Source organism: Silurus aristotelis, assembly GCF_946808225.1.
Source record: "Silurus aristotelis genome assembly, chromosome: 9".
In the NCBI taxonomy this organism is placed as follows: Eukaryota; Metazoa; Chordata; class Actinopteri; order Siluriformes; family Siluridae; genus Silurus; species Silurus aristotelis.
Genome location: NC_139582.1, coordinates 16,711,079 through 16,724,223, shown reverse-complemented (window position 1 = coordinate 16,724,223; position 13,145 = coordinate 16,711,079). Strand labels below are relative to the sequence as shown.

At 38.5% G+C, this 13,145-nt stretch overlaps 1 protein-coding gene across 5 annotated transcripts in view; it reads right to left on the bottom strand.

The window, feature by feature from the left end:
* Positions 1 to 8,649: 8,649 nt before the first annotated feature.
* ston2 (stonin 2) overlaps positions 8,650 to 13,145 on the bottom strand; it is a 36,965-nt gene continuing 32,469 nt past the window's right edge. For all 5 annotated transcript variants that reach the window (XM_083551038.1, XM_083551039.1, XM_083551041.1 and 2 more), the window contains 3 exons: positions 12,920 to 13,122; positions 9,913 to 11,370; positions 8,650 to 9,742 (listed from right to left, as the gene is read on the bottom strand). In XM_083551038.1, coding sequence (XP_083407164.1) covers positions 11,299 to 11,370; positions 12,920 to 13,122 — 275 coding nt within the window. In that variant the 3' untranslated portion in view covers positions 8,650 to 9,742; positions 9,913 to 11,298. The remainder of the gene's footprint in view (positions 9,743 to 9,912; positions 11,371 to 12,919; positions 13,123 to 13,145) is intronic.

The following is a 13,145-nucleotide window of genomic DNA, read 5'->3' as shown; positions in this document are numbered from 1 at the left end:
TTTGGGGGGTTTATCCTTTGTTTCATGCTTCAAAGCAAAAAAATTCAGACCAGAAAGAAACACAGAAAGCAGGATTCGAACCCTGAACCCCACCAATAGCAAAATACCAGTCTTAACCCACTGAACCATCTGGAAAGACAGGCTGCGGCAATTGTTTAGAGCAGGTCTATCTTTTTTTTTTTCACACCATCAACACAAGAATATAATGTTAAAGACTTAGGAAGCAAACCCATATCATGACTAGCAGGAAAAATGCAGGATTTGAACCCTGATTCACACCATTAGCAAGGCACCAGCATTAACCCACTGAACCATCAGGAAGGAAAAGTTTGTTTAGAGCATGTCTATCTTTCTTTTTAACCCATCAAAACAAGAATATAAAAATGTAGTAATCAGGAATTTAACCTACCTCATGACTAGCAGACAGAAAGCCAGGTTTGAAACCTGACCACCAACATTAGCAAAGTACCAGCCTTAACCCACTAAGCCATCAGGAAAAAACAGGATGGGAAGCTTGATTAGAGCAGGTCTATCTTTCTTTTCAACCATCAACACAAGAATTTAACGCTAAAGATGTAGGAAGCGAATACAGATGTAAGTAGCACAAGTTAAACCCACATTGTAAATAGCAGGAAAATAGCAGGATTCGAACCCTGATCCTCACCACCAGCGAGACACAAAAGTTAACCCATTGACCCATCGGTGGGGACAGGCTAGGAAGCTTATTTAGAGCAGGTCTATCTTTCTTTTCAACCCATTAAAAACAAAAATATATCGCTAAAGAAAAATGTAGGAAGTGAATCCTGATCGTGACTGACAGGCAGAAAGCAGGATTCGAACCCTGAACCCCAACAAAAGCACGACACTTGATTTAACCCACTGAACCATCAGGGAAGACAGGCCAGGAAGTTTGTTTAGAGCAGGTCTATCTACCTTTAAACCATCAACACAAGAATATAAAGCTAAAAAAAGATTTAGGAAGCAGGAACATAAACAACATCGTAACGAGCAGGCAGAAAGCAGGATTCAAACCCTGATCCTCACCATCAGCGAGTCACCAACCTTAATCCGATGAACCATGGAAGAGATCAGACTGAGATGCATGTTTAGATAAGGCACAAGCCTTAAACCACTGAGCGACCACTGCTGAAAAGCATGTTTTTTTTTTTTTTTTTTTTTTTTGGTGGGATTATATTTCATTAAAGACCAGGAACTCAAGAAATTAATCCAACACAGAAAGGACAGAATTGAAATGTTTTCAGAGTGGACAAGGTCCAGAAGTTTTATTTACCAACACAGCAACTACCAGCTCAAGCAGGAATCAAACTCTCAAACTCATCGTCGTGGGGACCCTGACATTATCCCACTAGGCTATCACATCTATCATATCTATCATATCTATCACATCTATCTATCTATCTATCTATCTATCTATCTATCTATCTATCTATCTATCTATCTATCTATCTATCTATCTATCTATCTATCTATCTATCTATCTATCTATCTATCTATCTAATATGATGTGAGGTCCAGTTAACAGCTAAAACAGGTAGCAGTAATAACTACTTTTTACTTAAGTACATGTCTGAGCCAAAACTTCTTTACTTTCACTTGAGTAAAAAAGTATAATCAGTACTTCAACTTTTACTCAAGTATTTTAAAACATGAGGATCTGTACTTCTACTTAAGTAAAGGATGTGTGTACTTTTGCCACCGCTGGATGTCAGTGATTTGCCTCTAGAGGCCGCTCTCGTACTGTATAACTCAACCAGGAAAAACTATTGGTATGTACTGGTACAGTACCAGTTTCAGTGCCGGTTAATCAGTAAAACCGATGAATCGGTCGACCACTAGTGCTCACACTAAGCAAGTTTACAGAGATCCGAATCTGAGCAACACAGCATTGCTGAAGCTTTGCTCTGCTTTCACACTTTAGCGAAAGCTAGTGCAGTTGTGTTCATCTTGCATCATCGCAAACGGACATGAGCATCTCCTAAAGGTAGTCTCGGGTTTGGTACCACGGTCTCGGTTATCTGTGAGCTGTAATACATTACAAAAATATACTGGATTAAAGCATAGTTCATTCAGCTGTAAAAAAAAAAAAAAAAAAAAAAAAAAAAAAAAAAAAAAAAAAAAAAGGACAATTTAATGGAGATAACAGTAGCTAAACTTCAGGATATCTTGCTGTTGACTGTTTTCTTGGAACAGTATGACACAAAGGGTGATGTTCCTTTTTTCAGGCAAGAAGAAAAGACGACATTTTGCACAAAAAATATATAATTCAAACTTGTGACACGTAACTGCCTTTTTCTCATGACCTACAAAACAGTTTGTAACTCAAAGGAAAAATGTGTGTGTGTGTGTGTGTGTGTGTGTGTGTGTGTGTGTGTGTGTGTGTGTGTGTGTGTGTGTGTGTGTGTGTGTAATGCCTAAGCGGATCTTGGATTCATTACAAGATGTGGTCAGTGTGATCAATCTGTGTGCTAGCGAGGCAAATCCCGATCCCAGAGCCGGGCTAAATTTAGCTTGATCTGAAACACATTCCTCGAACTCATTCTTAGCCGTATGCTTGAAACGAGAAATCCTTAGTGTAGGAGAAAACGTCACAGTCGTTACAGATAATGAGCATTGATTATGACATCAATGATATGGAGTTTATGTTCATAATCATTAAGTATAATTAACTGTATTATTACTAATCATGTGATCTGTACAAATCTATGGGTTTCTTTGTTTGTTCCTAGAAGATCAGATGTTTTTCAAGTAGATATTTAACTGGAGCCATTGAGGAATATAATTTAATCAATACAGTATTATTAAAATGTAGAATCAATATTTACACACGTTTAGTTTCTTGCACTTAGATTAAATCCTAATTAATATAAAATTCTGATTAAACAAACAAATAAAACTATATGATGAGTCAGACTAAAAAATTCACATGCAGTTAATGATGATTGTTGTATTTGATGTAAATATCATAAGACTGAATACGTTTCGTTAAATAATCAAAAATACTTAATGGGGGGGGGGGGGGGGGGGCTTGCAATTACTTTTGTCTCAGTCATGAAAAAAAAAAAAAAGATAAACTCTGACCTCATCTGAAAGGTTCTGGAGCTCCTTAGATTACCTCTCTGTGCTCTAAAACTCAATCACAGGAGCTTTTGTCACACTCGAATGTGTGGCGAGAGAGTGAAGAGGACCAGTGTGACCTTTATACAATAGCCGGCGCTCCAAAATATGAAGCGTCGAGCTTAACGGCACAGTATGAAACCCGTTCTTTTTCTAAAGCCACAATTGCATTCACAGGGTGGATTAGTGTCTGCCCTGCAGTCAACCGTCAAGAACATCGGCTTTTGATTCCAACCCAATTCGAGTGTTGCACCTGGTCATCGAGGGGGTCATCTATCATCCTGGAGGAGAGAGACCAGGAGCAGCATGATTCCAAACCCCCCCAAAAACAAGACCTGGTGGCATTGTGGCAGTTCCAGCATCCATGTTCCTGTAATTTACCATTACATTAATAAATGTATTGCAGCATAGTGATGCAACAAAGCAGTTACAGCGCCTGCATTCACGCTCCGTACCTGAGTACACGGGTTTAGATGTGGTTATGGTTCTTGTGCATTTATGGATCTTGTAATTGTTTAAGGTTGTTGTGTGTGTTTGTGGTTCTTTCTTTACAGTTTCTTTATCAGTTCACGGTTCTTTTTGTGTGTTCACGTTTCTTTGTTTACAGGTTTATGTGTTAAAATCTTTTTTGTGTTCATGGTCCTTTTTGTGTGTTTACAGTTCTTTTCGTGTTTTTATGGTTCTTTGTTTACAGGTTTATGTGTCTTCACATTTTTTGTGTGTGTTTATGGTTCATTTTTATATTTATGGTTCTTTTTGTGTGTTTACGGCTCTCTGTTCACAGGTTTGTGTTCACGGTTCCTTGTGTGTGTTTGTTCACGGATTAAACAGAAGTGGAGGAGGACTAAGTTGCTGTCTTGTGTGTGTCTATAAATGAGGTGTGAACACCATGTTTATGTCCTGGAGATGCACTTGTGTTCCCGGGTCAAGTGAACAGAGCAGTGATGGAGTGCGGATGTTTTACAGTGAGCCATGGGATACGTTTCCCGACTCACAAGTAGGATACACTTTTTCTTTTTAGCAAAAACGCTTTATGACCTCACAGTTAGTCTACATAAGCATTTCTGAAGCCCTTATCAAAGACGCGTGTGTGTGACTGCTTTAGTCGATATTAAGTGGCTTATGACTGTGTGTTGTGAGGAATAAAACCGTGTGGTGGTGATGAAGGAAAATATTCAGCACTGAATTGAAGTGAAATGTTTTCCTCTGCCAGAACGCTCTGAAGTGTTTTATTCCCCTCACACTACAGCAATTCATAACTTCATACAGAGAAGTTTCAGATCTGTTCATTCGGAACATTTGCAATAAGAGTCCTTGTGAATGCACGGTTACTATAGAAACAATAAACTTTCTTTCAGCTTCTCCCTTTAGGGGGCGCCAAAGCGGACCACCCGAATGTTTGATTTGGCACGTTTTTACACTGGATGCCCTTCCTAACGCAACCCTCCCCATTTTTCCGGGCTTGGGACCGGCACTAAGAGTGGCTGGGGTTGGTTCCATGACCAGGGATCGAACCCGGCCCGCAGCGGTGAAAGATCCTAACCACTAGACCACCAGGGACCGGGTTACTATAGAAACAATAATGTATTAAAAAGAGCATTCATATAAAACCAGAACCGCTGTCTGAGCTGCTGCTTTTGGATGTGAATCAAAACCTTCTGACAGATTAGAAACCGGATTTGAGAGCAATGGGGTCGAAGGATTTTCTAAAAGGTGCTGCATAGAGAACGTTTCACTCATTATTACCATTTATACCACTTTATAAAGGCATACATGTGAATCCAAGAGCCTCTTGATCATAGTAGCCTTATTGAATGTTTTCTTAACCTCTGTTTCTTCTGTTTTATCAGTTTATTGACTTCGTCGTAAAAACCTATAGATAAATGACTCGGATGATGCGAGCATGAAATAAAAAAACAAATATCTGCTGTGATCCCGTGATCAGAATCTCCTGACTCTGATATAAACTATAGCTGGTTTGAGTGATTTCATGTTCTTGTTTTTTGATCTTAGATCTTAGTTGTTGCAAGTAGCAGCATTTTCCCATTTACTAAACATTTAACAAGGAACTTATAATGGGATTAAAAAAATGGCCAAGGAGGAACGTGAAAAACCGGCAGTGTTCAAATCAATCTTTAATCCGTGGGCGATGTCGGTTCTTCAACCTAATTGGTCAGTGGAGTGATTTTGGCAGCCTTTCCGTGACCTTCACAAACAGCACGACCAGACGAAGAGCAAACGGACAGATGGAAAGGCAGATAAGCAGGAAGGCAGAGAGAAAGACAGACGCCTTGACGTGACATTTGAACACGTTTTTAAGTTGGCCATGATCTGGCTGTAACATCTCGGACCATATGTAGGGGCAGGCTGCGACGTTGAACCTCATACTGAGGAAGATGATTCCATACTAATGTTTTGTAGTTGCGATGATGTATTCCATAGAATTATGAACCTCTTGCTAAAGCTGAAGGCAAACGTAAGCGTCAAGGATTTTTTTTCTGTCAAAGCAGCTGTTTTTGTCCTTGTTAGAACGCCCTCTACTGGACACGATATGTATGTACAACCCCCACATATCCACATATTTTTTTTTACTAACACACCCTTTATGATCAGCTCGAGTAAAAGTCTATCACATACACTGTGTTTGCACACTTTGTGTTATTAAAAAATCTTCGTGAACATCCAGGATTACGCCACATTCCACAAATATCCTTTCGCTGTAGTAATAATTACGTCTCTTGATTTTAACGCAGACAGTTGCACTGGAACTGTCAATCTGCTGGAAAAGAGCTCTAATTTCACTCAAGGTCAAAGCAGTTACTCCTCCAAAAAAAGGAAAATACAAAGCATTGCATTTTTAAAGAGCATACGAAGATATGAACAACAGCAGAGAAGTTTCAGATTCAGTTTATATTTATGTCTCTGCACTAATTTTTATAGTAATGTCTCATTCTTTATTGATCTAAAAATTATTTCTTATCTCGGCGATGTTACGAAGCTGGGGTCAGAGCACAGAGGGCTAAAGGCCTTGCTCAAGGGCCCCAAGAGTGGCAGCTTGGCAACACCGTGGTTTGAACCCCCAGACCAAAACCTTTGTTTTAAAGTTAAAAGCAAAATTCGATTAAATGTGCTTCTAAATCCTATCCTGGACTGCAGGTGTATTGTGAAATGCTGCCCTCGTGTGGATTTCGGTTGTATTGTGGCTATTTTGCATCACTGTTTTAGCAAATAAAATTTTACTAAGTGAAGCACTTTTTTTCCTTCCCGGCTGGGGAATTACACACAAATAGTGGTTTTATTTCTTTTATGGGTGAAGTTTTCAATGAGGAGGGTGAAAAAAAGACACGATATTTTACATGGAGATATCTGAGTGAAACCAAAGCCCTCAAAGATATGCAAGGGTCAGACTGCTAACTCAGTGTGGCGTAAAGCCGGCTCTCTGTTCAACCGGGAAAACCTATTCAGCTTGGAATTGCTCTGAGGAGCTGCTGAATAAGCAGCAATGACACTCTGTTCTGAAGCAGAAATGGGAATTAATGGGACTGACAGAACCTTTTCAAACCACAGAGGAACTGTGGGAATTAAAAGGCTCTGAACAGAGTCACGTTGCCACAGAGATGAAAATTGGGATCATTGTCATTCTTTAGTCTGGTTAATACGACTAATCAGAGCAGCGGCCTGGGATTCTGCTCCAGTTTCAGCGTCGCTCCTCTAATTATTATTGCTCTTACTAAATATAGTAAAGGTTTTTATGTCCGTTTTTTTTTTTTTTTTTTGTCTCTGCTAAGACATTTTTTTCTCATCTGACTAAAGCAGGCACAGATCCCAGGTTTAATTAGTAAACATTATTGCTCTTCTCAGACAGTTTAAAATTCATTCACTGAAAGTTCAAAGCCCTGTCCAGAAACATATCCCAAAACCTTAGTGAAATCTAGTAGGACTGTAAATCATTGCCTTTAGCTGTGTGTGCGTTTTTTTTTTTTATAAATATTTAATTAATGCACATACCACCAGAAACACTCATCACTCCAGACTGGAACCATTCACTAAACTAAAGACGTGTACAGGACTTTTTTTTATATTCCAGCTAATGCAATTTTTATACTGAACCTACCAGGTGTAGATACTGAACTCTATCCAATGTAGCTGGTTCTGTTACCTTAAGCTAGTAGCCTAGTTTAAAACACTGTAACCCTGACCAGGCACTTACTAAGGATGAAGGAAACCAGATTTATTTTGAACGCCCTGAATTAAGTCACTTATTCACACCTGCTATTTCTATCTGCATGTGTTTTTGTTTAGATTCAATCAGCTCATTTCAAACGGTTTCATATTTAGACACGTTTCACGTTTATACGTTATACATTATAATTTTGCTGCAGCTAAACAGTAGCTTACTGCAGCTCAGTAAGCTACTGTTCTATCGATCGTTCCAACAAGTAAACGGATAAGAAGCACTTTTTTTTATTTAAAAGCAATACTAAATATACAAGAGAAAATAAGACGGGTTTCTTAAAATAAACAAAAGTTTCCTTTTAAGGAAAAAAAAAATATTTGCTGAAATCACGCACAAGAATATCTGTGAAAACAAAACCATTTTGGCATTTGATTGTCATATTGCATCAAAATGCATTTACAAATATATAAATAATAATAAATACAAAAAATATATACAAATCTATTTCAAATGACTAAAAAAAGGTAAACACACAGTACAGTGTTTTCTTAATGTTTTTGTCTTCGGTCTGAATCTTCTCTCCTGTCTTGTGCCCACCCTCTTTTTTTTTTTTTTTTTTTTTACACAATTCAATGTACCTTTAACTCTTTATTTAAATTATTCTCACTTACATTTAAATAACTATGAACATGTGATCGCAATCGAGCACATTAACACTCAACATCTCGTGGCCTCCTTTGACACGACCATCTGCAGTTTTATCGTTTTCTTTCCTGTTTTAGAAAATCAGGACATGATCCCTGTGAACACAAATGCATCAGTTCAGTTAGAAAGTCAAATGCTGCTTGTTTGTTTGTGGTTATTTTACTTTATTGAAAAAATCTATGCTCTAAAATCGTCTCAGTCTCTCCATGAGATAATCACAGCCTACAAAAACAAACTGTCAGGAAAAATAATCAAGCACCCAGCAATCAGTTGATCCAAATCAGCTCAGAACTATAAAACACACCATCAGCAGATAAATGGTAACACACACTCGTGTTACCGGCGCTAATGAACGTGTAATCAGCAAACAATCAGGCGTATAATTAACCAAATTTGTAAAATTGTATGAGAACAATAATGATAATGATTTATCCTACTGTAGCAATTAGTACAATTGCACAATTATAGGAAATTAAAAGCTTGTTTTCTTCTTGATGGACCAGAAAAAAAATCATGCAGGCTTTTTCTTCCTAAACACTGAACACCTCGTCTGCAGGAATGAAGAATTTCGTTTCAAACTTCAATCAGGAAACACAAAAATTTCAAACAACAAAGAAAATACAAATATCCCCAAAAAAAGTATTTATTTTATTTGCTAGGAAAAATGATCAGAACAAAAAAACAAAAAAAAAAACAAAAAAAAAAACCACTCATGCTGGTTATTGCAATCACCGTACCCTAAAAACACAGTTAAAGAAAATGTATTCTAATAGTGCAAAACTCCCCGAGACGTCAGATATGTTATAGTTAGTTAAAAAAAAAAAAAAAAAAACATTATACTAAAATTACACTATATTAACACCAAACATAAAAAAATAAACAATACAGTAGAGTTCTTTGCTCCAATATAAACACTGACGATAAGACTTGGGTTTAGTCTTCACTTCTTTTCAATCAGTTCTTTTGAATTTTTTATTCTACAAAATACCACGTTTCAGTGTTAAAAAATAATCTGTCTGGTGTTTAAAGACAAACAGTGTTTTCAAAAATATGCTTAATCATTAAACATTGAACCGAACTTCTGCGTTACTCAACTCATCTACAGAGGCTGTGGAAAGTGTAGAAACACTGAGTCTTTTATGGATTTTAAAACACGTGCGTTGCCTTTTTGTTTCTCTGCAACAAACTCAGTAAAAGGCAAAAAAAACAAAACAAACAAGATCTGGACAGTAAACGAGTGGAAGAAATTTCCATGGAGTCCAAATGGAACATTTTTGTGTCTATCAGAGAAACTTGTGTAAGATGGAGAACATGGAGGTGGAAGCTTAATGGTTTGGGGTTGTTTTGAAGAAGAGAAGGTTGGAGATTATTCCAGGAAAGGAAAGGAATCTTGAACCAACATGGCAACCATTCTATAGTTCAACAGCATGCAATTTTGTCTGAGATTTTGAAATTGTCTGTCTGTCTGTCAATGTTTCTGTCTGTCTGTCTGTCTGTCTGTCTGTCTGTCTGTCTGTCTGTCTGTCTGTCTGTCTGTCTGTCAATGTTTCTGTCTGTCTGTCTGTCTGTCAATGTTTCTGTCTGTCTGTCTGTCTGTCTGTCTGTCTGTCAATGTTTCTGTCTGTCTGTCTGTCTGTCAATGTTTCTGTCTGTCTGTCTGTCTGTCTGTCTGTCTGTCAATGTTTCTGTCTGTCTGTCTGTCTGTCTGTCAATGTTTCTGTCTGTCTGTCTGTCTGTCTGTCTGTCTGTCTGTCTGTCTGTCAATGTTTCTGTCTGTCTGTCTGTCTGTCTGTCTGTCTGTCTGTCTGTCTGTCTGTCAATGTTTCTGTCTGTCTGTCTGTCTCTCTGTCTGTCTGTCTGTCCGTCCGTCCGTCCGTCCGTCCATCTAGACAGACAGACAGACAACCAGACAGACAGATAGATAGATAGATAGATAGATAAAATTAAACACCTGCTGTCATGCTGTTGTAGGAAAACAGTCAAAGACGCAGTGTAATAAAGTGGAGTCACTGTTCCCACTATAACCTCCATCATTCTCCCCAAACACCACAATCCAGAGTGTGTCGTTCCTGCAGTTTCAGCGATTTTGGATTTATTGCTGAATGATGCACTGCACTTGTATGAACGCATTTTATAATTTTTTTGGAACGTCCACAATTCAGAGTTTCCTGCATTAAAAAATTTAATGTGATGTGTGTGTGTGTGTGTGTGTGTGTGTGTGTGTGTGTGTGTGTGTGTGTGTGTGTGTGTGTGAAAAAAAATTGTTTAAAGTGTTTTAAGACTCTATAACAGAATATTCCAGCTTAATCTTGAAATCCTGAAAAAAAAAGTGACAGACATTGACCTCTCGTTGTCTGAATTTAAAGAAATGGGAAAAAAGAATGATGAAAAAGTTAAAATAATAAACAAATAAAAGTGGTATCACTTAACGACTTCATATTTTTGTCTTTTTTTTTTACGCAGACTGAATCCCTGCTAAATCAGAATTCCTGTAATTCCTGTGATTCCTCGCTGCTTCTCCACACCAAACTACTGAATGGTAAAGAAGACCGTTATCACGTGTATACCACAAAGTGAAGCTCAATTACACAGCATGCTTTTTCAGTAATTCAGTACTGTACAAACATCTGATGTGCATCTTAAAAATACTTGGCAACATTAAGGAGCCCTGATGAAACAATATTACATAATACAATGATTTACTATATTATATAAATATAATTTTCCCTCGGGTTCACAGCCGCCCATCCTTACCTCAAACACGTTTATATGCATGGGTTCATGTTGCACGTGGATTATTAACACTGACATTTCTAACGCACTGCTTTTAAATTCTCCTTCCTGATTGGTCAGAACTTGTGAAATGATTTTCTGTAACAGCAGCTCATTATTGTAGAATGTAAGGAAGGAGTCTCCAGTGTCAGATTAAATTTTTTATAACAGAATGACCCTAGATCTTATATAATAAATAATAAAGCCAAGATGTTTGTACACTACTGTAAATTGCATAGGCTGTATATTTTGCTTTGCTTTGAGAACTGAACATACTCAGTTGTCCTGAAAGGTTAGTGTGTCCTGAACCTACAGCTATAAAATGAGTTTCATAACACATACGAACCTTATTTCCAATTTCATTCACTTTAGTCATTGATGCCTAATATGTCCGAACCTCATCTAACATCCTCAGTCCTTTTTTTTTTTTTTTATAATGGTTCAATGTTCATCATTCATTCAAAGTGCAACGTTTAACCCAACAGAAGGTGAAATCAGACACTCCCTTCTTACTGCTGAGCACACCGGCCTGCCTGCTCCTGGTTCTCCATCAAACGCTCGTTCTTTTGCTCGATCTCCACCTTCAAGAGAAAACAAGAAGTGAGGGAATGCTGAGATGTAATGACATCCAGCAGCCACAAGAGGGCAGGCAAATCATGTGCTGGGAAAATGGTGAGTGTTATTTTACAAGTTTGAAGTATTTACTGATTACTAAAACTTATTAAAATATATAAAACAGATAAAAATTCAGGGTTTTTCATGTAGGAACTATTAAAGGGGAAATTAGAGCTTTAAATCTGCAAGTCTTTAATAAACTAATGCTAACAATCAGATCCAGCCAAACATATTTAATCCAGAATCGAAACCAGAGGCTGAAACTGAACATCAACAACATCGAGGACGAGCTCATACATTTTATTCTCTTAATGACACTTATAAAACGTAATTTCCACGTATGTCATCTAAACAATTCGTACTAATGTGTATTCGCACATATGTTGACTGTTTCTTCAAACGTGATGATCTTTCAACAGTCGTGGTACATGTCTCTGGTGTCATACAGTTTTTTTTAATGGAGATAAAACTTATGGTGTTCAGACATTCTCAGGATCAAGGCATATACAAGGTGAGTCTGGGGACTGTTTAAGTGCTCATAGGTACATGAAAGCAGAAATTTTTATCACAATGTTAAATGCAAATATACTAGAGGATAAAACTTCCTGTTTGTTCCAAACCTGCTTTACTTTGTGACTCTGTGTGTTTGTGTTCCATGCCTTTCCTGTATAGCTGATGTGCAAACCTGGCAAGGATATGGCAACCCAAAGTTCAGATTTGACATTACTGCATCCATTGTTCTTGAGGACAACCTGCTGCAATGACACAGAAACCGAGACCCTCCAAACCCTTTTGTCCATAATCCTGAAAGCAGTGTAAGTGTAAGAGCCGTCCATCAACCACAACGCCGTTTCCTGAGCCCTCCTGTGAAGACAAGCCGTTCCCGCCACACGTCTGATGAGCTGTAATGGGAGCGCATGTTTGTGGATGACGGCTCCAGCCACCTCAATGACATGTTTGGATTGCAGCATGGGAAAACAACTCTGGCAGCTGAGACAGCAGGTTGCTGGAGGGCGACTCCCCGTCATTCAGTGACTGTCAAATGGTTGATGAACTTTAGCAGGAACTGATTCGTTCCCAAACGGCGCATGCATCACTCACGCATTCGCAAATATGCCCAGACTGCTGCACAAACCACACACGGGCACTTATTTTATCATGTTACCTCTGGTGTTTAAACAACAAGCGTGTGAGCAGATCCAGCTTGAGCGTGCAGAGCAGCTTCAGAGAGCATAGTTATTAAAAGTGAGCTCAAGGTGCTGGGAATTATACCCTCACAAAGTATCACACGAGGGTGAGAAGAAACTGTCCTGAGCGAGTGCACTTCATATCGGTGAGCACTGAGACACGCCCTTCTGAGTTCATGTTTTAGACGTTGTGGGCAGAGAAAAACAGTTTCTTCTGTAAACAGAGATCTTCATTTTGATTTCTGCACACTCATGTCAGCCGTACTCTACATGAAGATACAATTTAAACACCATGGTAAACACACAGAGACACCCAGAAAAAGTTTACCTGGTAAGAGTAATGTGCTTTGTAAGAGATCCACTTCTTCAGCTCAGCTCGGTCTTGGACAGACAGAGATCGGACAGTGGTCTTGGAAGCTGAAGCAGCAGGCATGTCAAACTCCACCTCCACCATGCCCTGGAACATGTGTGGCACCTCCCAGTCAGAGCCCAGCTCCAAACGGCAGAAGAAGGTGTGAGGGTGACCCAACCCTGGTGAACAAACCAAACAAATT